Source organism: Cloeon dipterum, chromosome X (genome assembly GCF_949628265.1).
Source record: "Cloeon dipterum chromosome X, ieCloDipt1.1, whole genome shotgun sequence".
Classification (NCBI taxonomy): domain Eukaryota; kingdom Metazoa; phylum Arthropoda; class Insecta; order Ephemeroptera; family Baetidae; genus Cloeon; species Cloeon dipterum.
This window is the reverse complement of record NC_088790.1, coordinates 26,324,453-26,349,942: the sequence shown is the minus strand read 5'-3', so window position 1 is coordinate 26,349,942 and position 25,490 is coordinate 26,324,453. Positions and strand designations below refer to the sequence as shown.

At 41.6% G+C, this 25,490-nt stretch overlaps 1 protein-coding gene across 1 annotated transcript in view; it reads right to left on the bottom strand.

Moving 5' to 3' along the window:
- The window catches only part of LOC135945797 (LHFPL tetraspan subfamily member 1 protein-like), a 72,537-nt gene that overhangs the window by 23,377 nt on the left and 23,670 nt on the right, over window positions 1–25,490 (bottom strand). Inside the window, exons 2-3 of the mRNA XM_065493676.1 lie at window positions 18,938–19,053; window positions 6,780–6,946 (exon numbers count right to left, since the gene is read on the bottom strand). Of these exons, the coding sequence (XP_065349748.1) occupies window positions 6,780–6,946; window positions 18,938–19,053 (283 nt within the window). The remainder of the gene's footprint in view (window positions 1–6,779; window positions 6,947–18,937; window positions 19,054–25,490) is intronic.

Below are 25,490 nucleotides of genomic sequence, written 5' to 3'. Positions count from 1 at the left end.
AAATTCGAAAAAAAAGGAATTTTTCAAATTTTGTTAAATTTATGCAACTCCAAATCTCGGGTTCTAACCATCAGAATTGCACAAACTACCCACCGTTGGACTCAACTGGACCTCTCCTGACCAGCTGAAGGGGTTAGAGGCGCTCACCCTCCACCCCTAACAATAAGTTGCTATTATTCAACCCCCTCGAAAAAATTAAAACAGTTTAAAGCTCTGCATTTTTTATTAATTAATTTGCATTAATTTAAAAATATTTTTCAAGTTACAGTATGTAAAATAGAACGGGGTGGTAATTTAGAAGTAGTTTTAGATAGTTAAAAATATTTTAATTCCCAGAGGAAGTATGCAAAAAACATTTATTATCAAAATTGTAGCGATGGGGTTGAAAGGGGAAGGGGGTAAGCACCCCATAAACACTTCAGCTGGTCAGTAGAGGTTAAGACGAGTCTAACGGTGGGTAGTTTTTGCAATTCTGATGGTTAGAACCCGAGATTTGGTGGCGCAAAGAAGTCAAGAAATCGTAAAATGTCATTTTTTTCATAATCTCGCTGGAGGGACTTATTGGCGAACGCCTCTGATTGGCTTCCCCGTAAAACCACCCAAACAGAGGAGATCAGCTATGTACCCAAATGAACACGAATTTTATTCTCCCATGAATTATTATCATAAAAATTTTTAACTGGAGCCGATTTCCCCAATTATATCATTTTATTGGTGAACATTAATTGAATAAAATGCAAAATTTCGGAATAAAATGGTTAACACCAACTCATTTGAGTGCTGTTTGCTCCCCCTTTTAGCTTTATTTACACGTGAATATAATTAAAAATTCGTTGCCTGACCACTTTAGGACGATTACATGCGCAGCACCGGCACATCCACACACACACACACACACACGCTTGGAGAGTGGTCTTTTATTGGCGCAATGCGACATTGCCGTGCCCCAGAGATCCACCATTAAAAATGTTAAATCTCTCTCGCCCTGTCACAGCTGCGTGCGTTATTGCAGAGGAATTCACATAACCAGGAAAAAATAAAAGAGGCCGGTCGACGCCGAAATGTGCGGACTAGCGCTTTGGGTGAGAGTTTTAACGAGCGCTTTTGACCTTCTCGCAACACCGTTTTAACTTTTAACCGACGCAAAACTCTTTAAAAGGGTAAATAAATGCGAATATAGATTTTTTGTCAGCGAGCCTGGACGGTTGTTTAGTTTGTTGTCAAGCTAAACTCTTGCTGTCAGCGAAATAAAATTTAAAAAAACGTATTTTTACCTTTACTGGAAATACTAATCTAAAAATTAGTAAAAAAGCTAAAAATTTCCCAGGATGTTATTTAAACAAAAAATCGGCACCATATTTTGCATGCTAATCAAGCGACGAGATCTGTCTCTTTATTGGAAATCGTTATTCCGCCAGAAGGGCAATTTAGCTCATAATTTGCACGCCATTGGATAGATAGCGACGAGAGGGACCGATTTTAAGTGAAAAAATCACGGAAAAAACGTTACATTTTTCGAGCAATTTGACAATATCTGAAATTACCACCCAGTTTGTTTCACTACTGGTTTTTGCTACTCAATTTTTAGGAATTTCTTGCGCAAGAAATGAATTTATTCCATATTTCCCTCGTGAAAATGTAAAATTTGCGGCCGGAGAGGTCAAAATTTCCTCTTCTGTGCAGATTTTTCTTTTAAATTGCCATTTTTCTGCTTCAAATTACTCCAATAACGTATCTCTGACAATTTTTCAAGTCGAGATCATAAGAAAATTATTGAAAACTGAGGTGCAAACATTGCCTGACTGGTAAAAATTGAAAAAAAAAGTTATTTACCACTGCATTTTTTTAAATGTGGGTGTTATTTGCAACCCTGTTCTTAATTGTTGGCCTGTATAAAGCTCTACTTTAATTCCAAAACAAAACAGAACCATTTATTTTCGTCCTGGTGGTGGTCTGCAATGCTGCTCATTTTGTTAACTGTACCAAAACGTGAGAAAACTTTAAAACAAATAAATTACCAGGTCTTTACGAGCAAAAAATATAACTATTTCCCATAGCATACTCTCAATAAAATAGACTTAATCCACCCTACAGTAGGAAAGTGCGGCAAAACAGGCTTTTAATGGAAAACACTCTTCAAATTTGAATGTTTCGCAATGAAAATGATAAAAATAAGATTTCATAACCTCCCAGTGCACACTTTTGTTTCATATTCATTACTCCGCACGTCTTTGTGCACGTCCCTGAAATTTCCCAAAATTTAATCTCCCTTGCTTGTTTACACTCGCACGCAGAGGCCTTCTGGCAGAACCTTGGGAGCACAAAAAAGCCAGCCGCAGAGCTCTTCAGCTTGGGCATTCTTTTTCTTTACTCTCCTCTATACAGCGCTTTCTTTCTTTCTTACTTTTTATTTTCCCTCTAGAAAGAAAGAAAGGTTTGCGCAGAGCGAGAGAACAAAAGAGCCGTACTCGCAGACACACGTCTTCTTGTTAATTCCACGAGCTCCCCGCGCGCCGAATTGGCAACCCTTTCGGGCCGGGTGCACCTTGCTCCTCCTCGGCGGCGCGCATTAATATTCAACGCCAGCACTTGGTCGCTCGGCCCTGCAGTTATTCAGCCACCACGCGGTAATGATCAAGTTTTAATTAAAAAGCGGCGGCAGCCTGTTGGGTACTTTTCTTCCCAGTTTGTTTTCCGCCCTCGCCAGATCTTTTGTGTCAAAGCGGCGGCGACGGCGGCACGTTCCTCCCTTGCTTTTTTCCTCACAAAGCGCTCGTCGCTGCGCGCCAAAGCGAGCGGAAAATGAGTGTACCTTTGAAACTTTGCTTCGCGACTTTTAATCCGCGTGAGTCGCCCTCGCCGGTGCGTGTACTCGAATAAGCGATTTCCTCTCGCCGATCAAAAGCAAAATGTCCCAGAGATTTCAAACGTGCCATTCATAGGGGCTGCTTTGTGCACTGAACGTCAGGAATAAAAATCCTGTACACACGTTTGGCTGGGAAAAACTATAAAACAAAAAATCTTCAACCGTCGTCGCAGTAATAAAAATTATTAAAAATTCCATCTGTGCTTAGTTGTGAAATATTTGGGTCTATCTTTCGATTGTATTTATGAAAATTCTCTCCTTTTTTTACTTTTAATTATTTTCTTTCCAAGCGTGCTCAGCTTATAGAAAAAATATTTTGGGGCCGGAAAAGAGCAAAAAACATAAATTTCTTTTTTACGACTAAAATTAATCTTAAATTCGCATCGATCCACGAATTTCAGCGTCTACCCAAAATTGGCTCAACCCAATTGCGATGAAAATGACTATTAAAAACAATTTAACGGGGGAAGGGTGACCAGGGTGCAGCGGTGGCGAGTAACTCGAACGCATATTTGCCAGCGGCGAGTGAGCGAGTTTTCAGGTAAAGTTCCAAACCAGATTTGCTATAATGACGACTGGGATTGGTCGAAATTTCAATAAAAAAACCTATGCTGGATCAATTTTTTTCGTTTCACTCATTTCCAATGATTTTTCGAATTATATTTCTATTTCCTGGATTTTTTCTCACTCTATCTCGAGATTTAATTTAGCTACGCAACCTTAAAGACCGTCTTTGGCGAAGTTTGTGAGCACACCAATCAACTCTTGAGGGTCGAATTAGGTAAAGTGGATATTTTTTAGACCAAAGAGACCAGCGCGACGTGTGAACTGTTTTTCCCGCCAAAACAATATGAACATATATTCGAGAACTGCGCATGCGTCAGAGCTGGTTTGAGCACTTGAAGAGAGATCGCCTGTGCGAATGACTTCTTTGGCAGATCCAGCCAGCTCTGACGCATGCGCAGTTCTCGCATTCATATTGTTTTTGGCGGGAAAAAAAGTTCGCACGTCGCGCTGCTCTCTTTGGTCGGAAAAAATATCTACTTTACCTAATTCGACCCTCAAGAATCGATTGGTGGGCTCAGAAACGTCATCAAAGACGATCTTTAAAATATGTTGAAGGAAAATAAATTTTCATCCCGTCTAGAAAGGGCTATCAATGCAAATACAAGTGAAAGCGAGGTGAAATTGACGTCACACTGAACTACAAAGTTCTAAAGTCTTTTATTCTGCTTCACCTTCACAGTCATTTAATCCGTAATCCTATTCCATTTCAACGTTTATGCATTTTTCGATGGCTTATAAAGTTCCTAGCTGTATCATGTAGTAAAAATTATAAAGTAATTAAGATCCAGGTTAGATTGCGTGTCTGAACAAACTTCTAATTGAATCCCACTTGGTGCAAAATCACTTGAAAGTGATTAGGAATAAAGAGTGCATAGTTTGCAAAGTAAAGTAATCTCCTCATGGAAATTGCTTGCGCTGCTGCTCCATCCCAACCCGATCCTGAGGGTTTTCCGAAGTTTCGCAGCACATCAATCCACTCGACGCGGAGGGTGTTTATCTGTTGGCAGCATGTGCAGCTGAGGAAAAATTCCGGCGGAGGAGCGAGCGAGTGAGCGAGCTGGAGGCAAAGCCAAATTGAATTGCAGTTGATCAACTCGCAGGGCTCAGATGGTCTCCTTTGTTGGCCTAGATTGGGTTTTTATGGACGGAAAAGCGGCCGGCGGCAACGTCGCGGCGCGCAACAGCAAATTGCGCCAATCAGTTTTCAAATTTGGTCCCCTTTGTGCATGAGCTCTCGCAGCGATGCTCCTTTTGAAACCAGATAAACGGGTATATGTAGCGAGCCAAATATTGCCGGCCGTGTTTTCCAAAACACACCAGGGAAATTGGAAAGCCGGCCCGTTTGAATATATTTAGTCGCTGCATCATGGGAAAGTAATGGGAGGCTGCGCACGGCTCGTCGTGTATCTTTTGGATACTGCTGAAGAGCAAAATATAAAGGCTCCTCTCGTGTTACAATAACCGCAATTCTAGAACGACGGACGATGGATATCATCTCAAATTTCGTTATGTTACACAGGAAAATTGATTTTGTTTAGTAATCGATATCAAAGCCAAAGTTGATATTTTTGGATTTGTTGATTTTAGTCCATTAATTATTTGTTCTGAGCTCTGCCAACAGCAAAAGTGAACATACATATATACATTATTAAATTAAGAAATTGTTATTAAAAATGGCATCGTAAAATTCCTAAAATTCAATACTACTTCCCCAAATTCTTACTCTATCCGTTTCATTTTTTGTTTTCAGAAGAGTTCGGGAAACGTAAAAACTCTCATCATAAATGTCAAGTCTATCAAAGTCAAGCTATACAACGTAGCTATGTGTTACGGCTGATTTTTTAACTGTCCCAAAAAAACATGAACCTTTTTCATATCTTAGAATCACAATATTATAGCCAACCAAACCAACTGGTAACACCTTTGTAAAAAGTGAAAAACAGTTAAAATAAATTTTTACCACAGCATTTTTGAAAAATCCTTTAGCATTTGAAGCCGCTAACAGATGGCGCCAATGTACACTTTCGATTTTAAGACACTTCCGTTGCGATTTAGGTCTCAATCCTGCTACTGTGCATTCAAATTATCTGTTTTTTATTCATGTATAAGAGAAAGTGTACAAGAGTGGGATAAGCTGACTGAATTAAAAAGATACCGGAGGGGAATGAGAGAGAGAAAGAGGTGACGGAAAAAAATGAAGTTGCGGGGAGCGCTCCAGCGCTCTATCTTCTCCGGCTTGGGAAGCGGCGGAAACGAGTTGTGTGACATAAATACAGAGATACAAATTAAGTTATGTAAATTAAAATGTCCACATTTCCATTGTACCAGTCCCGTTAGGTTTTAATAATTCTATCAAGCAAATAGAAAGTGAATAAGGATCCAGATTTGGGACGCCTATACGGATTAGGATAAATTTATTAAGATCTCCGGTGCCTCACAATAAGTCAGATTGAATTAAAAGATACATGAACAATGACAAAAAGTGACAAGCAGGAACTGCATAACCACCGACCGAAACACAAAATTGTAACGACGTTGTCACGTGTCGCGCATTATATAGTTTATAAGTTTATCACACTCTCAACACACCTCAAGAACTACTCACACAGGGAGGGAAATTTCGATGTATCGCAGTACTAAATATAATTTCCTTTTTTTAAGCAAATCAAAAGAATGCAAAGTAGATGGATCGATTCTTCAAACGCAGCAGAAGTGCAGAATCGAAAGTAACCGCTGGCGCCATCTATTCGTGGCTTCAAAAACTAAGAGGCTTTCGCAAGTGGTGAATTGAATGATTGGATGTCATTTAAGAATCGTTTACTGATGGATTATTTCTAGTGAACATTTTTAGCCTCTTTCCCATTTGAAGTTCGTTAGAAATAAATTACAATTGATAATTCAATTCCTCTAAAAAAATAATCAATGTTTCCCACGCGCGTTCCACTTCATGGTGTGAATTTTTTCATTTGATATAGAAACAACAGTGGTAGACAAGAGAGCCCTGAAAGGAAGATCTTATGAAAAAAGCCTTGATTGTTTTACGAGAGCACGTCTAGACCACGTAGAGGAAAACAATAATTGGTCAAGTAGCATGACGGTTTTGCTGTTACGTACGAGACGCTTTAGCTGAAATTTTATAATCTCGAAAAATGTTGCTTGGCTCTTAAAATTATTCAAGAATAAATTAAAAAATGGTTCTGCTCCTGCGTGGTTTTACTCATAAATATTAGCTGCGTGCGTATTTCCTTTGAAAAAATATTTTACTTCTGTAAAAAGCCGTATTAATGAGAGAAATCTTTCATTTTTCGCATTATCAAATGAAGAAAAAATTTGAAATTATTCTCACCTGAGAGGAACTGGAAGAAGCCGACGATCTTGGCCATGCGGCCGTGGATGAGGTAGGAAATGCAGCAGGCGGCGCACGCGGTGACGGCCAGCAGGAGCGAGAGGCCGCTGCCGACGCCCACCAGCACGGTGGTCGCCTGCCACCAGGGGCTGGGGATGTCCGCGAACCTGCGACAAAGAAACGGCGCAATCAGCGGCCGGATAATATGCCTGCTGCCGAGCCGGAAAATTGAGCCCCTTTGAAAAGATGGCTTCGCATTCGTACGACTAATGATGTGCATTGAGCCGCACCACATGCGCGGTCGCGCAATAATGACCCACACCGGAAAAAGAAGCCCTTCCCGTGCTCGCTCTCTCTATACGTGGCAACGTGAATTGCTTTCATTCTGTACGTACGTCACGTGTAAATATGGAATATGTGATGAAGTGATGAACGGAAACAAAAGAGGGAAATATAGGTTATTATGATTATGATCCTTGTTTAACTTGTATGGCAATTTTAAAAATTGCTAAATAATTTATGCCAGTACATAGACAAGTTGTTGGAAGTCGGTATAATTATGCATATTTTAGCACAGCCACAAAGTTTAACGTTTTATTCATGAAAGCACGATATTATCTCAAAAGAGACTGATTTTCCCAGACTGCATCAACGCGACGTGCAGATATGGCGTCTGGTAAAGTGCGGCGGGAAAGTTACAAACGTAAAATTAAATTGGCTCGGAAAATTTATCATGAAAATGAATGATATTTTTATTATTATCTCTTTACTAACAGGTGATTAGCCCGGTAATTGGCGAATCGACCGTTAGATGGCACATCAGGCAAATGGAAATGTAACAAAATACGCGGCAATGAAATTATTAGGTCGACACGCCTCTTTTTCGACGCTTCTGATTGGCCGGTAGACTGTCTCCTGATTGGCATCCATTACTTCGACGCCATATTGACTTCTGACAGGCGGGAACCAACACAAATCGTAACCTAGCCCCCGGTGGACTTCACACTTCAGATTTTCCGGGATAATTTTAGCTCATATGAGGTGAAATTGAAAAATATCTACTGGAAAAATATTGTAATCTTGAAAATAGAAATTAAAGACCATCTTTGACGAAGTTTCTGAGCACGCCAATCGATTGTTGAGGGTCGAATTAGGTAAAGTGGACATTTTTCTAGACCAAAATGTCCATCGCGACGTGCGACCTTTTTTCCCGCCAAAACAATATGAATGCGAGACCTGCGCATGCGTCAGAGCTGGTTTGAGCACTTGCAGAGAGTCGCCTGTCAGTTCAAGCCAGCTCTGACGCATGCGCACTTCTCGCATTCATATAGTTTTGTCGGGAAAAAAGTTGTACTTGTGCTACGCACGTCGCGCTAGACTTTTTGGTCGGAAAAATATCCACTTTACCTTTCAGAAACTTCGTCAAAGACGGTATTTAATCTTACAAGACTTTGCCATTCAAAGCTTTGAGAATGTCACTAGTAAATGAACAAAATTTTCAATTATCTTGAGGACATACATCTCAAAATTCTCCAAGATAATAAAAGGCTAAAAATGTAAATTTTCTTTAAAAACTCTAGAAGGTGTGAAATACCATAAAAACATCTAAATTAATTAAGAAACTGTCAACGACCAACTATTTAACTTAAAATTGTTTAAAATCAATAGCAAAAGGGGAAAACAAGGTTGAGACAAAAACTGTCCTGGAATGTTTTCTATATTTACAAATAAACAAAGCACCAGTTCCAAAAGGGAATCATCAGCGAACTTGAGATAGATGCTGGAAATAACATTCGCTTCGCGACCATTTTCCGTGATTTTGCAAAAGTTTGTGGTAGTTGTCTGAAGTAATAATCTGCTGGCAAAGCCCGATACAAGTTGAGCGTCGTCGTTATCTGAACTGAATGCCCCGGCAGCCGCGAAACTTTACCTACATCAAGTTATTTCAAGTGAGCAGGGCGCTCGAGGATCGAAAGTTTATTCCACCGCCGAACCAACTTTGATGCAAGTTTTCAAGCACCTGTCGAGAATTCAGACTCCTGAAATTGATTAAGTTAAGCCATCAGCTCGCGCAGCCAAATTCCTAGCCAATTAGTCACCCCAAAAAGATTTGTTCAAAAAAGGACTCTGGTGAAAGGTGAAGGGAATAAAACAATTCATGGTGGCTATAGAGACATTCTCAGATTCTCAAAGCTTTGAATGGCAAAGTCTTGTAAGATTAAAGACCGTCTTTGACGAAGTTTCTGAAAGGTAAAGTGGATATTTTTTCCGACCAAAAAGTCCAGCGCGACGAAGAACTTTTTTTCCCGCCAAAACAATATGAATGCGAGAAGTGCGCATGCGTCAGAGCTGGCTGGATCTGACGACGAAGTCATTCGTACAGGTGGTCTCTCTGCAAGTGCTTAAACCAGCTCTGACGCATGCGCAGTTCTCGCATTTGTATTGTTTTGGCGGGAAAAAATGTTCGCACGTCGCGCTGGACTCTTTAGTCGGGAAAAATATCCACTGTACCTAATTAAACCCTCAAGAATCGATTGGTGTGCTCAGAAACTTCGTCAAAGACGGTCTTTAATTTCTATAATCAAGATTACAACATTTTTCCAGTAGATATTTTTCAATTTTGCCTCATATGAGCTAAATTATCCTTTCCTTTCCCGCCCAAGTCTCTGTGTAAAATTCAGAGGACCTATTTCCTATTTTATTGAGTCCCCGTCAATCTCAAGCACCCCAGACATCGTGGTATCGGAAAATAAAAATACCAATCCACGTGAGTGAGCTCGTACTTTTTGCAATGGACGTTCTGTCGCTTTGAGTCTCGTGAGCAAATAAATGGCTCACGTCACTCTGCGCGAGCATTTTCCTTTCATTTCCAGCCACAAACACTCCAACGCTGATCCAGAATTTCCCACGCGTTTCCCCCGATAATAAGCCCGGCGCACGAGAGGCAAAGAGGGAAATAATCGATTTGCATTTTTGTTTGCTTTTTTCCAATCGCTTTTCTTCCGGCACGCCGAGTCTCGCGGGTCGAGCGGCGCCGCGCTGCCCGCCCGCCCGCCCGTGCGTTCATTCAGTCGATTTTTATTCGTCTCTCGGGCCACACTCACTGCTGTACGCGCGGCCGACGGATGTTTTCGCTTTGCTGCACACACAACAAAGTCAAATACACACACGACGACGGCACGAATCAGAAATTTCATCGCCCAGGGCGGAACAGCAAAATGCATATTCTATGTGGAGCAGAGCAGATTGAATTGTGTATAGACGAGGCATTTCCTTAGAGTCCAGAACTTGAAATAGGCAATTGCATGTCTGCTATTGGATTGACTAAACTATTTTTTTTATACGACTTCTAGGAGAAGAATAAATTATAGAGCTTTTCGTGAGTTTAACAATGAATAAAGTACAAAAGACATAAAAATTCCGAATTCTCATTTTTTTGTCTACTACTTTTATCTCGGGCGATGAAAATTTATATTAAACTACCCAAATCGAGGAAATATTTAAGTGTAAATATTTAACGTAACGAGAGGAATCAACTATGTTTGTTGTTTGTAAATAACTCTTTTAACTAAATTGTGAAAAAATACGTCTAAAAATTAAACTATCATTTCTCTAAAAATCTTGTACTAACTTTTGTAAGAATTTAAGCCTTTATCCTGATAATACCATAAGAGAACATCTGGAATGAAAACCACACTTTTGTTTAAATTTTAGGATGATAACAAATAACATAAATCTCTGAATTTAATCTCTTAACACACATAATATTGAGTACATTTGGTCGAAGCTCCTTTTTTGACGCAAATCTATTAGTAAAGTCTGATTTCTGGTGTAAATTTCGTTGAGTCAAGCCATGGCATTTCGTTGTGACGGAGAATTGTTTATTTGAATAATGGCATTTTTTATAGTTTTGTTGATTTTTTCAAAAATCATATGGCATCATTTATTTATTCGCTCCACTGGATTCGCCTGCGGATGATAACGTGGTGCATAATTTTAAAAATATATTTTATTCAATTACGTTTTTGCCAACTTGCTATAATTTCAAATAATCAACTCACTGTCACATCGTCAACAACAACAAAATTGCAAGCACACGCCTTGGTGGATGGTTTTAGAGGCCTGTGGCAGGCCAAAATTGCAACAAAAACCAGTGCTAGATCAGTTTCTGTAATTAATTGGTCTCTTAATCAGGGTTCGCCAATTTTACAATGAGTAAAAAATGGATCGTCCCCCTTTTTCCTAATTTAACCGCAAAACGGTCACATTTTGCGCCGAAAATGTTAGAAATTTTAGAATTTTTTTGTTTTACATCTAATTAGCCTCAAATTTTAAGTGACCATATATAGTGAATTGCATTTAGATCCATATTCATTTATTTATAACCAAATAATTTTCCTTTTTTGACTCAAATAATATGTTTTACTCATCCGAAAAATAATGGAAAAAAAGTCTCAGGGGTGACGATTTTTTTTCAAACAAAAAAATCAGGTAAAACACTACTTCTATCTGCAAACAAGGAAAAAACAGCGTTAAATCGAGTGAAAAAAATATACGAAACAAAGCGGAAAAGGGCTTGTTAGCAACGACGGCAATTAAGTCTGAGGCGAAAGCGATCAGGCAACTTTTCCTTCCACCGCCCTTATACGCGAGGAACACGTGCCAAAAGAATCGGGCCGCGTGGTTTTGCGGCCTGCGGTCGGCAAAGTTAGTCGTGCGGGCGGGCGGACTGGGCGGGCGGGTTGCATACACACACACTCGGCAGCAAGTTTTCCAATTAATGAATTTGCCCCGTCGGAGAAGGAGTTGTCGGAGCGCAAAACTTTTCCCTCTTTCTCCCTTTTCCTTTGCCGCACGGCACACACACACACACACACACACTTGATTGCCGATCCAATTACGCGCGGCGGAGAGAATCACGCGCGCGGCCTTGATTCGCGAAACGCGCGCCACTCCATTACCGAAAAAGTGAGCAAAAAACGCACTCGACACCTGTCCTGCGCCCGTTTTTGCCGTCCCGCCGTCGGCTTTTTCCAATCTCACATGATTTAGCACCTTCTTGCACGATTATATCGGCTCGTTGCCGCGTTGTTTTGTTGCTAAGCCCCACGTCACGCTGAAAAATGGCGATGAGTCTGGCTCGTTTCAAAAAGCGGCAGTAAATTTGATTAGAAAAATGAAAAATCCAAAAAGTCCACAATTATAAATTACACAAATGATGTGATTTAAAAAAATGGATCGAAATGAAGCTAAGACATGTCAAGACACGGCACGGCAAATAAAATTGAACGAAACCCACCTAAATATTGCATGTTTAGTCGTTTAGGGCCCGCATATTCAACTTTTCTGTTTATTATGGAACGAAAAATATTAAATATTAAATATGCTGCTTTGAGACTGCACTAGAGATTGTTTCTGGAATGACAGTGTTATGTGGGTAGGTAAAAAGATTATGTAATTAGATATTCAACACTTAAAATGTATTAAAAAAGTTTGTAAACCCGCGGGAGCCAGATTCGCACGACGTGCAAGCATAGCGTCGGCTGGGATACGACGCATTCTAATGGCTAAAAGAAAATGTGTTTCGACAATGTTGTACAGAGTGATATGATTAATTTGTCTTAAATAAAATATTGAAGGGTACTGGATCGGAAAAACACTCTAGTGACACTCGTACACTAAGCAATAGAGAGTCCAAAGTTTCCCACGTTTCGATGTCATCTTGTATCTTGATTAGCAAAAAGTACAGAGGTGTGTAAAATGAGCTCGATTCATGCAATAAAACACATTTTTTTCCCAAAACTTGAGTTTTTCCTTAAATTAAAAATGCAATTTAACTATTTTAGAGCATTTTTGACCGAACAAAATGACCAAAAATATAAAAGAATTCTAAGTCTTTATTTTGTAGGAGCGGTAGTCGTATGAAGTAAAACACTCAACTACTGATTTTTAACTTTACTTCTTACTTCTTTCTTTATTAGACTGAGTGAACAGAGACTGGCCAAAACGGCTGGCCATAAAGTGCGTCGCGAAGTGGAGTTTTATTTGAATCATATTTATTGCTGTGCATTACTAATATGGGTGAAATTGGGTTTGCCTTTATTGTCAGAGTTTATTGTAAATTGTAATATCGATGAATTGAGGACACAATTAGTCAGCTAATTAATGTTGTTAATTAAAGTACATTTTGAGATGGGGGAAACTTCTGGAGGTTTTCAGCACCATCTTAAGTGGGGGTGAGAAGTCACAAGAGCACAGGGCGCACTAGCACAAAGTGGGGGAGAGAGTCAGAGAGAGTCAGAGCCACCACAGGAGTCCCTCCTTTAAGACAGGATGTCACGCTTGATAACGGTCCAAAAATCGTACACGCCGACCTGATCTGGTTACAACCTCAGGACGTGGAGGTGGCGGTGGAGGTAGCGGTGGAGGTACCCGTGGCTGAGTCTGCCGAGATGGTCTCTGAGTGTGGACGGCTGGTGTGTCGTCAGGCAGGCTGTATGCGGGTTTGAGGCGATCTTTAGAGACCACGACTTCCTTCTCTTTGATCCGAAGAGTAAAAGTTTTCTCGGTCCTCGCCAACACCTCGTACGGGCCAGTGTACGGAGGCTGGAGCGATGTCCGAACTGCGTCCGTTCTAAGGTAGACCATGGGTGCGGTGTCCAAGTCTTTGAAGATGAAGACTTTGGCTTTAGCGTGGTGAGCAGCAGGAACGGGACGGAGTGTGGAGAAGTTTTGCCGAAGCTGACGCAGCAGCTCAGAGGCGCTGATGTCATCGAAATCGGTGTTTCCAAGGAATTCGCCAGGCAGACGCAGGGGTTCGCCGTAGACGAGTTCTGCAGGGGTCGCTTTAAGGTCTTCCTTGTAGAGGCAGCGGAGACCAAGAAGGACGAGTGGCAAGCTATCGTACCAAGTGTCATCTTTGTGGCACATCAAGGCAGCTTTCAAGGTGCGATGCATACGTTCCACCAGGCCGTTGCTCTGAGGATGATAGGCAGTTGCGCGTGCCAGGGTGATGCCAAAGCGTTGGGCGAACTGACGGAACAGGTGACTCTCGAACTGTCGTCCTTGATCGGTGATGATCTTGACAGGGCAGCCAAAGCGGGCGATAAAGTTGAACAGGAAAGAACGACAAATGTGGTCAGCGGTTGCATCTTCTAAAGGTATGGCCTCACACCAACGAGTGAAGCGGTCCACGATGGTTAGGCAGTATTTGTATCCGTTAGCTGGTGGTAGTGGGCCAATCAAGTCCAGGTTGAGAACTGCGAATCGAGCTTCAGGGAGGGGGTGAGTCTGCCATGGAGTCGTTACGTGCCGAGAGACCTTAGAGAGTTGGCAGTCTTTGCAGGCCCGAGTCCAGGTAATGACGTTCTTCCGGAGGCCAGGCCAGACGAAACGTTGCGATACCAGTCGCACAGAAGCTTTGATTCCCAGGTGGGCAAGTCCATGAAGTGCCTTAAATGCGGGAAATCTGAAATCAGAAGTCAAGAATGGGCGGTTACGACCAGTAGAAATGTCGCAGTAGATCGATTGGTCTTTTCCAGGGATTTGAATTTGTCGCAGCTGAAGCGTAGTCCCTCCTTTAAGAAAGCTCTGTAGCTCAGGGTCAGTCTCTTGAGCCAGCGCCAGGGCCGAGAAGTCCACTGGAAGTGTTGACAGAGCCTCGACCTCGATGCGGGAGAGAGCGTCTGCCACGATGTTTTCTTTTCCGGGCAGGTAGCGCATGTCCGTAGAAAACTGTCCGATGAAGTCGAGGTGTCGTATCTGACGGGGAGAGCGGTTCTTTCCTTCTTCCTTGAAGGCAGATGCTAGTGGTTTATGATCGGTGTAAATGGTGAATGGTCTTGCTTCAAGTAGATGACGAAAGTAGCGGATGGTTGAGTAGATGGCGAGCAGCTCACGGTCGTAGGTCACGTACTTCTGTTGAGCCGGGCAGAGCTTCTTCGAGTAGAAACCTAGAGGTTGCCAAGCTCCATCCACAAATTGCTGAAGAACGCCACCCATGCCAATGTCCGAAGCGTCGGTAACAATGCTTAAAGGACAATTTGGCTGAGGATGAGCGAGTTTGGTGGCTTCAGCCAGCTTCTTCTTACAGGTGTTGAAGGCTTTGATGGCTTCAGGAGTCATGAAGATTTTTGACTTTTTCTTCAGGTTTGGTAGTGCCAGGATTGCGTTGATTGGAGCCTGGTCCAAGGCAATGTGAGGCATCCAGCGATGATAAAAGTTGAGAAGGCCAAGGAAACGGCGTAGTTGGTCGACCGTCTGGGGCACAGGAAAGTCGACGATGGTCTTGATGTGTCTGTCTAGAGGAAGGATACCGTTCGCAGAAACCTTGTAGCCCAGGAAGTCAATCTCTGACGCGCCGAAGACGCATTTGGAGACGTTGAGTACCAGGCCATAGTCCTGAAGACGCTGAAACAGAGTGCGTAGATGTTCTGCATGGTCCCTCTCGTTCCGTGAGAAGACAAGAATGTCGTCAATGTAGACAAACACGAAGGGAAGTTCTCGTGTTACTTCATGCATGAAGCGTTGAAAAGTTTGGCTTGCATTCTGAAGTCCAAAAGGCATGTACAGAAATTCGTACAAACCAAATGGTGTCGTGATTGCCGTCTTTGGGATGTCCGGTGGGTGGACAGGGATGTGGTAGAAGGCCTTAGGGATGTCCAGGACGGAGAAGATGGTGCAGCCAGCGAGTTTGGCAGTGGCATCTTGGATATTCGGGATGGAGTAGCGGTCGGGCTCTGTCCTAGCGTTGAGCATGCGGTAGTCTCCGCAGTCCCTCCAAGTCCCATCGTTTTTCTTGACAGTGTGGAGAGGTGAAGCCCATTGACTGCGCGAGGGACGCATCTTGCCAGACTTGATGTAAGACGCGAAACGTTCTCGAGCAGCAGCTTCTCGTTGTGGATCCATTCGTCTAGGTTTGGTGAAGACAGGAGGTCCATCGGTTGTTTTGATGTAGTGGACGGTATTGTGCTTGATGATCTTGTCGTGGGAAGGCAGGCGGGTCAACTCAGGAAAGTCTTTGAGGATGTTGAAGAAGGGGCCAGTGCCGGTGATAGTTTTCACACTGGGCCAGTTACCTGTTGGCTTGATACCAATAACGGAGCAGCTGGTGAGGTTGTCAATGAGTTTCTGCCGTCTGATGTCCACCAGCAGGTCGTAATGAGTTAAAAAGTCGACACCGATGATTGGTTTTCCTACGTCCGCAACGACAAAGTTCCAAGAAAATTCTCGTCGCAGCCCGAGGTTGAGGTTGATGTTAAGCACACCGTAGATTTTGATTGCAGATCCGTTGGCCGCAGTCAGGTCCAAGAAGGTTTTAGCGAGGGAGTCAAGGTTTTTCACAAGTTTGCGTGGGAAAACGCACACATCAGAACCTGTGTCAACCAGAAATTCAATATTTGTTTGCCTGTCTTTGATGAAGAGGCGGCCGGATGGAGAGGAGCAAGTGGTTGCCGCCTCTAGCACTTGCTGTTTAAGTTTCCCGGCTGGAAGAATTTACATCCTTCGAGACATTTCCGTGCCTTGGAGCCAAATTCTCCGTGGTAGAAGCAGGTGCCGTCGGAGTTGAAGCGAGGACGAGATCGGCTGCGGTTGCGGCGACGATCGAATTTCTTGCTGTCGTCCACTCTGTCATTCTGAACAAAGTCCTGGCGACGAGGGCTTCGTCCCCGGTCTTGTTTGAGGCTGATGGCCAAGGACTGGATGCTGTCCAGCACGCCAGACACCAGTTGTTGCATGTCGCGCTGGTTCTTTTCGATGAGGCGTCGGTAGTCGTCATATGGATCAAGGGCCACTAGTGGTGGGCGGGTCGCGGTTGCAGCAAAAGTGTGCTGTTGTTTGCCAAGAATATTCCAAATGTGATCAGCGGTCTCTGCTTGGTCCGTCAGGGAGCAGGCGGTCTGTGTGGCAAGGAGCTTGCGGATTTCGTTCGGAAGCCGGTTGATCCAGATCGTGCGCAGCATGTCGTCAGTACCTTCCTTATCTGCGAGGCATTGCAATTTGCGGAGAAAGGTTGAGGGCTTTTGGTCCCCCAGTTCTTCTCTCGCCAGCAGCTGTTGCAGTTTTTGGTCTTTGGTTGGACCAAGGCGTTTCAAAATTTCCGCCTTTACGTGGTTATAGGAGTCTGTTTCGGGTAAGTTCCTGAAGATGTCGCGCGTCTGCACGTAGATGTCTGCTGGAAGGCCTTGTTTAATCCAGGCGATACGTTGCTCGTCACTTTTGATCCGCCGGAGGGTGAAAAATGCGTCGACACGCTCGAACCAAGATTCGACGTCGCCTTTCCAAAAGTCGGGTAGGCGAAGCTGGGTGATGTTCTGGACGGAGGGGGCTTCCACGTCTTCTGCTTGCATCTCTGTTGCTAGGCAGTCCGCAGAGACGAAAATATTGCTTTTGCAGCTGGGCGTCGATCCAGGTGTGTAGCCGGACAGGTATGCTGGGCCAGGGATCCTCCAGGTAGGCGTCGAGGTGTTCCAGGCGTCCAGGTAGTCGTCCCGGTGTCCTAGGTAGTCGTCCAGGTATCCAGGTGTCCTAGGTAGTCGTCCAGGTAGTCCTAGGTAGTCGGCCAGGTGCGTCCAGGTAGTCCTAGGTAGGCATCCAGGTGCGTCCAGGTAGTCCTAGGTAGGCATCCAGGTGTGGCCAGGTAGTCCTAGGTAGGCATCCAGGTGCGGCCAGGTAGTCCTAGGTAGGCATCCAGGTGCGGCCAGGTAAGGTGTCCGTGCAGTCGGAGCGTCGGGGTCACCAAAATGTAGGAGCGGTAGTCGTATGAAGTAAAACACTCAACTACTGATTTTTAACTTTACTTCTTACTTCTTTCTTTATTAGACTGAGTGAACAGAGACTGGCCAAAACGGCTGGCCATAAAGTGCGTCGCGAAGTGGAGTTTTATTTGAATCATATTTATTGCTGTGCATTACTAATATGGGTGAAATTGGGTTTGCCTTTATTGTCAGAGTTTATTGTAAATTGTAATATCGATGAATTGAGGACACAATTAGTCAGCTAATTAATGTTGTTAATTAAAGTACATTTTGAGATGGGGGAAACTTCTGGAGGTTTTCAGCACCATCTTAAGTGGGGGTGAGAAGTCACAAGAGCACAGGGCGCACTAGCACAAAGTGGGGGAGAGAGTCAGAGAGAGTCAGAGCCACCACAATTTTGACGTCTCTTTACTGCGTTTTGCAACAAATTAAACAGTTTTATCTATTTCCCTTCACTTTTCTTGCCATCAATGTTACGTTTTTAGGGCGCAGCAATACCTTTGACATGATTACATAGCCTCTTCACATATTTTTATGCCTGCTCTTGCGAGTTTCAACGAAAATAAATCATAATTGGGGTACAAAACTTTTCCTAAGCTCTTTAGAAGTCAGCAAACAGGGTGAAAAAATATGTTTAAGAAACTATCTCCTAATAAGTAATTATTTACAAAATTGACTGGTCAAACTGCCCTTTTTAATTACAAAACACAACGAAAGTGAAAATAAACGATCAATCAACAAGAAAAATCTAATTGAAAGCCTGATTTTCGGGAAAATATCGTCGTGAAAAACTGGAAATGATTGATATTTAAAAATGAAAAAATCAGAAAAATACAGGCGGACGTTGTCAATTTTTGCTGATTCTTAAATATCTCTTCTCTGCAAACTTGGATTAAGGTTTGAAGGTTTTTGAAGCCTGAAGGGCCGAAACAGCCGCTGTGCTAAACGATAATGTGTGAAACTTTTTTTTGTTTTAAATTCTTAGCCTTTCCACTTATAGCAATTGTAACATCAATTTTATTAACTACTAAAATGGATAAAATCTAGACAAAAAAATCAATTTTAATGTTCAGAGGTAATTCGCTCTGCATATAAAATTAAAAAAGAATATTTAATATCTATTTGATAAAATTATTTTTACAAAATGATCTAAATTGCCTCCAAATCGTAAATCATTTTTTGCAAATCTTCGATAGCGATTTAGATGGTTTGGAAAGCTTAAGACGATTTTAGTGTCTGAAAGAAAATCAGACGCAAAGAAAAAATATTAAATTAAATGCCTTAATGCTACATTAAACAGAGTAAAAAGTCTGAAGCCGAAACAAAAAGAGATTGACCAGCGCACGAACCGCGTTTTTACGCGAAGTGAAATGAGCGGAAAGGGTATACTATGGTACTTACGTGGAGTATCTGCCGCAGGCCTCGAGCAGCTCGATCTGTCCTTTGTCATTGAGCACGGGGTAGTTGCAGCGGCGGAAGGAGCCGAAGTACGTCGCGAACCCTTTGGTCAGCTCGCCCTGCAATCACACACACACACAAGAGCCATCAATCACGCTGCTTGCGCTAATTCGACTAATTGAGATTTATGGCCGACCGAGAACTCGCGCCACCCCCGCAGCGCCGGAAATGTCACTCGCCGGCAGCCAATTTGCAGATTGCCCGCCGCCCGTGATGTATATCTGCTTGTAAAACCGCGAGCGTGCCAATTATTCACCACTGCCCTCGATATTTTACAACACGTCGCTCCCCGTAAAGACGCATTGTGTAACGAACGCCGAGGGTGGAAAATCAATGCTAAAAAAAATCGTTCTGGATCTGGAAAATCGGGAATTGAGTTTGCTGGTAAAATTGCCACAAAAATATTTAAGATTTTAAGATGGCATTTTTAAGTTATCTGAATTCGCGATGAGAAAATTTAAATTATTTTTGTGGTGAACAGAGTCACACTTGATTTTTCGCAAACATAATCGTTGCTGGCTCGAAAAATTACTTCAGGAAACAGACAACAATAGAAATTAAAATAATCTCTGGTTAAAAACCAACTATTTAGGAAATATGTACACATTGCTAATTCAAAGTAGAGCTTTATTGGCCAACAGTTAAGAAAATTTCGCATTGTTGGCTTTAGCTAGTGGTTCATCGATGTACTGTATTTTTTATCTCTACAATTTGCAACTATGAAATCAAGAAGACCAAGGAAAGTTAAATTTTAGATTTAATTTTAATTTTTCCAAATTTCTCGAAGAATTAAATGATTTTATTCGCTTTAGTTCCATCCTTCTCGTCGCGATCTATTCAATGGTGTGCGCGAATTATGAGCTAAATTTGCTTTTTAGATTTCAATTAGGAGACTGTGCTCGCCGCTTGATTAACATGCAAACTTTTGAGCCGATTTTCTAAATTAGGAAATGTGTTAGCTTTTTCCTAATTTTCAAGGAAAAGTAAAATGATTTTTCAATTTTTTTTTTCTGTAAAGTATTGCTAATGTGAACGAAACTGAGACATTTTTATGATTTTGCTCACATTTTAAAATATTTAGTAATACTAATCACACCTCAAAAAATGTTTAAAAAATTGACATATTCAGAAAAAAATCAGCTGGGGCCAGATTCGTGCGACGCGCAGATATGGCGTCCGGTGGAGTATGGCGCGAAAAAACGGTCACGTGAAAATGCGCGAAAAGAACCAAGTTTTCGTCAATATTGTGACATAATTTGCATTACTTGTACTAATTGTGTCTTTTGGATCGTAAAAACAAACTCTTGACACTCGTACGGCAATCCAAAGAGAGCTTTTTCTTTCCCACATTCAGACGCCATCTTGGATTTGCGCAGTTAGAACCAATTTTACCGCACATCTGGACCCCACTGGACAAAAATAATATCATTTTTGCTTCTGATTAAACAGCAATTTAATTTAATTAAATAATAAAACTAAATTTTTGTTCTGATTCTAAATCAACATTCTGGATTGATAAACACACACCAAAATGTTTATCAGACTAAGGAGTAAAAATTTTCATTGACACGTGTACAGAACTTGATTTCAATTAAACAAAGAGGATGAAGTCTTGTTATTCATTTATCTCTCAATACTACTGAAAATGTTGATTGCCAAAATTGGGACACGCAAATGCCCTAGTTCAAAGCAGACACAGCTAATTAGTCGAATTAAATGATTGCGCATTTCAAACATCCTACTTTAATAGGAAATAGTTTCGATTTTGAAGCTCGTTGGTTGCGTCATGGAGAGATTGCAGAAATAGTTTCCAACTAACCCCTTTGTGACATCCTCTCTACTCTGTCTGGATGTGATATTATAAGCACGATGAACATCATCATTAATTTAATTCCCTCTGACAGAATGTCAACCGTGTAAAAAACTCAATTGTAGAACTATTGCGGAACAGCTCACTCTGTGAAAGCGCATCACTGTTAAGCTGATTTTATGGAAAACCGTCATCGTCAACCTTGTTAAAATGCTTTCCTCGATCGAGAGAGTTTAACCTCAAAGGGAATTTCATTTAATAATGAATAAATTATTACAGTCAAATGACGTGATATGATAAAAATATTAAAATTCGTATTCAGGTCTTAGTATGATTGAAGTAGGAATTATTTCTTACATTTCTGACTGTGGAGGAAGATCAGTGATGTTGATATTGCAATAAAATAGAACCAACAAGGAAGAGCCTTGTGAAAACATTTGAGATGTTTTCAGCTCCTTTTATGGTCGGAATGCTCTCCACTTGAAGAGGATGCTCGCGTATTCTGTCCAAATTTAGACCCCGCACCACAAAAGACTAGTCTCAAACTGCAGCGCAGCAAAGAATTTCGCAAACATTTTAATTAAAGAGCTGCCATCCAGCCAGCGAATTCCTGGCAAAAACGCGCTCCGACAGGCAGATCAAGTTAACAGAATAATTAAAAAGAGGATGCGCCAACGGCGGGCCGGGCAAGGAAAAAAACTCATGGTTTTTGCTCCTTGCAGCCTTTCGGGCGAGGCAAACGAAAACCGGAGAAGAGCAGCACTCTACTTGATACCCGCCCCCTTGTCGCTAATTAATATTATGGACTCTGCTTGCTTGCCTGGCGGGCGGGCCTGGATCGGGTTTCCGCTGCAAAAGACGGAATCCGGAGCTGTGTCTTTCCAAATTAGAGCTGCTTTTTGTTCAGATTCCGCATCGTCGGATTTCTCTCTCTCTCTCTCTCTCTCTCTCTCTCTCTCTCTCTCTCTCTCTCTCTCCCTGCCGACATGAAAGGGTGAAATTGTCGGATCTGTAGGGTGTAGGGTTTCCTGCTCAAGCGTGAAACGAGATAAACACCGACGGAACTGCCACGATGCCTCGTTATTCACTGCAAGAATTTGACAGCCCAAACTCGATCTGACGTTTACTTTTTTTATTGCATTTTTTTGTGAAATATTCGACATTGTCTCGCGGAAAATTTATTCGAGACGTTTAGCTAAACAAATAACTCGGCACTTAATATAAAGCAGTCAGCACCAGCGAGAACACCTGCACCAGCAGCAGCCAAGGTCGAAAGATGAGTTTTTTTGCTGCGCCGTGCGAGCTTTCGATGCAAACCTTAGATACGAGTTTTATTGCGTAGACTATCATGAATATACACGGGAGGGCTCGTATGATAAACTCGTATCCTTTTATGCATAAACATTTAACAGTCGGAATTCATGATTTGCTATAGGAAAAGTCGAAGTTTCCTTTAGTTTAAGATTTAAATACAATCGCATGCAATAAAAGAACTTCATAACCGTAAAATTCAGCTTGCAAGAGTTAGATTTATTTTTAATTATGAAAACTCTTTCCCTCCGTCACATTGAATATTATTTCATTTTTTCGGCCAATCAACAGCCCCAGCAACAGACTAAAAAACAAAATAAGCAACCTGTGCAGAGGATTTTTCCTCACAATTGCTTACAATTTGGTGATAAACAATTGATTGCACTTAATTCTCCATTTTTTCTCTTCAAATTTTCGTTATAATTGTATAGTTTGCTGCCAAAAGTAGATTCGTACCGCCAAATTCTGAAAAATTAATATTTAATTTTCTAAAATATTATCAAGAAATTGAGAAAGGACCAAAATTGTATAAGTTGCTATTTAAATTTACGAAAAGCAATGTTTTGCATGCTAATCTAGCCAGAGTTCGCAAATTTTGCAATGCGCAAAAATGCACCACTAGTTTTTTGCACACAAAAACCGATAGAAAAAACACCAGCTTTGGGTTTCTTCCGCATTTTTCCTAATTTAACCCGAAAGAAGTTATTATTCGCGCCAAAAAATCTGAAATTTTGGACAATTATGGTGAGGGTTAAATTTTAAGTCTCCAGGTGCAACCAGTGGCTTTGGTAAAATCCCTATTTTTGGGTATCCATCAACCAAAATTTTATCTACTATAAAAACGCATGTATATGTGTGTCGGTAAAATGCGCAAAACTGCAGAAGAGGAATGTTACTGGAAAAGCCTGGAAAATGCTTGTTGCCAATGCATAAACTCATCCCTTAGGATTCAGTTAAAGCCTAAATTGACCTAAGGAGCGCTGTAATTTTTTTAGAAAATTGGCTGGAAAGTTAGCGTGCTTTTCAAATGGTAATGGCTGTCTCCTTACTTGAAATCCGATTTAATTTCAAAACCAAGAGTTTCCCCAATAAGTGGCATACACCGTTGAACAGATCTCGACGAGAGGAATCGGAATATGCCAAGACAATGTTTTCGAGCACTGTAAATTTTGGAGAAAATTGGCAAAATTTGAATTTTTACTGTAGGAAGGTCATTTTTTTATTATTGCAAATTGTTGAACAAATTGTTTATCGGTCAATTGTTTAAGGCATCCATCAATTTAAATAGTTTTCAATTGTTGCCCAGTATCATTCCACTTTAAACGAATAATACGCACACTGTTCGATAGATCGTGACAAGAGGAATCGAAATCAAGGCAGACTGATTAAATTTTTCGATGAATTTTGCAAACTCTGAAATTTAATTATTGTTAATGAACATTTTTGAAAATATTACTCAACAATTTGATCATCTGCTAATTTTAGACAACAATATAAATTAATTTCAACTGTTTTCCGTTTTATCAATTCACTTCAATTTCATATTTTCACATCATAAATACCTTCTAAACTGACGTAAAAAAAAACATTTCTGCCCATCCTGAATATATATCGCGCACATTCCGCGGAGCTGTCTGCCTGGTCTGCTCACGAGAAAGTTTTTTTTTGCATTTCGCAGTCTCTAGTGGTAATTCCTTTTGCTGATGCCACACAATATGAGTGAGTTTGGGCTGGGATGCATTCAATATTCAAGAGCGGCAAAGGGAACGAGCTTCTGTGGGCGGCAGGTTCAAAGGCTAAGCAGCGTGTGTTTTATATGGATATCGGAAATTGATACGCAGGAGAGCGACAGACGCGTGAGCAGCAGCCACCGACCGGATCTTGTTTCGCGCCTGCCATGCATCCCCTAACAACCAACACGCGCAGCAATTGCCAGTGTATCTCCGAGTAATGGAAAACTCGTGTGCGATGAATAAATTACCAAGTTATTACAACCTTCCCTGCTCGGCAAAATACCTTCGGCTCTCTCTACGCGACTGTCAAGTATGGAAACAACAGGGTCGTTTACATATTTATTGCTTTGAAAATGCTTCAGCACGAGTATTTTATTCATTTTGCTAAAAGGGGTTTTTAAAAAGGAAATTGATAATGAGAGAGTCTAAAAAAATATGAGGGGCTTTTAAAGAGCGTTTTTAACGAAGCTTCTGAGCACACCAATCGATTCTTGAGGGTCGAATAAGGTTAAATGGATATTTTTCCCGACCAAAGAGTCCAGCGCGACGTGCGAACTTTTTTCCCGCTAAAACAATATGAATGCGAGAAGTGCGCATGCGTCAGAGCTGGTTTGCAGAGAGACTGCCTGAAGGAATGACTTCTTTGGCAGATCCAGCCAGCTCTGACGCATGCGCACTTCTCGCATTCATATTTGTTTTGGCGGGAAAAAAGTTCTACTTGTGCTACGCACGTCGCGCTCGACTTTTTGGTCGGCAAAAATATCCATTTTACCTAATTCAACCCTCAAGAATCGATTGGTGGGCTCAGAAGCTTCGTCAAAGACGGTATATTAATGGAAATAAATTATTTGAACAGCTTAAAATAAAAAAAACATCTCCTCTAACTGTGTAAAACTAATAAAAACATTATCGATGGATGCTGGTGAAGGCAGAAGCACAAGGAAAATAATGCAACTTCCTCGGTTTATATCAAGCTGTTTATTTTTTCGTAAAATCCCTGTTTATCACTTTCCTCAGATTTTAAAAACTTCCCTGCTTGATTTTCCTCGTACGTCAGCGCCGCAATTCAAGGAGAATTTAGTTCCACGTAGGAAGGAACTTTTCCTTCGTGGGAGTTTAATCATTAAAAATTATCCTTTCACAAAGTTTTTCAAGCGTTTTCAGAACTTTCCTCGAAGTGCACTCTGTCAACTTTACTCATTTTGCGCGATAAAATATGCAGCGAGCACTTATTTGGTTTTGCTTCGGCTCGGTTCTCGGCCTAGCTCACCGAGAGAGCGGCGAACATTTGATGAAAAGGACACGAGTGCCATTCAAACCGAGCCGCTCGGTCGATCCGGATTATGGGCAATGTTTTTTTTTAACACAAACGCCTGCATATTACTGATGGCGAACGAGGCTGGTAAAATAAAAACAGACGCCAGCTTCCAATCAGCTTTTTCAGCCTTTGAAGTAGGCCACTCGCTAATGCGGATGGGATTTAATGAAGCTGTCTGCCTTTTTTGCCAGATCCAAACCAAATAAAATTTGTTTGTTTCAGCATGAATCCGATGTAAAATTTTCAATTCAGTTTCTGCCTCGAGCGCGTAAGTTAATTCAATTCAATGTCAAAAAAGCTACAAAATCCAGCTTGGCTGTAATA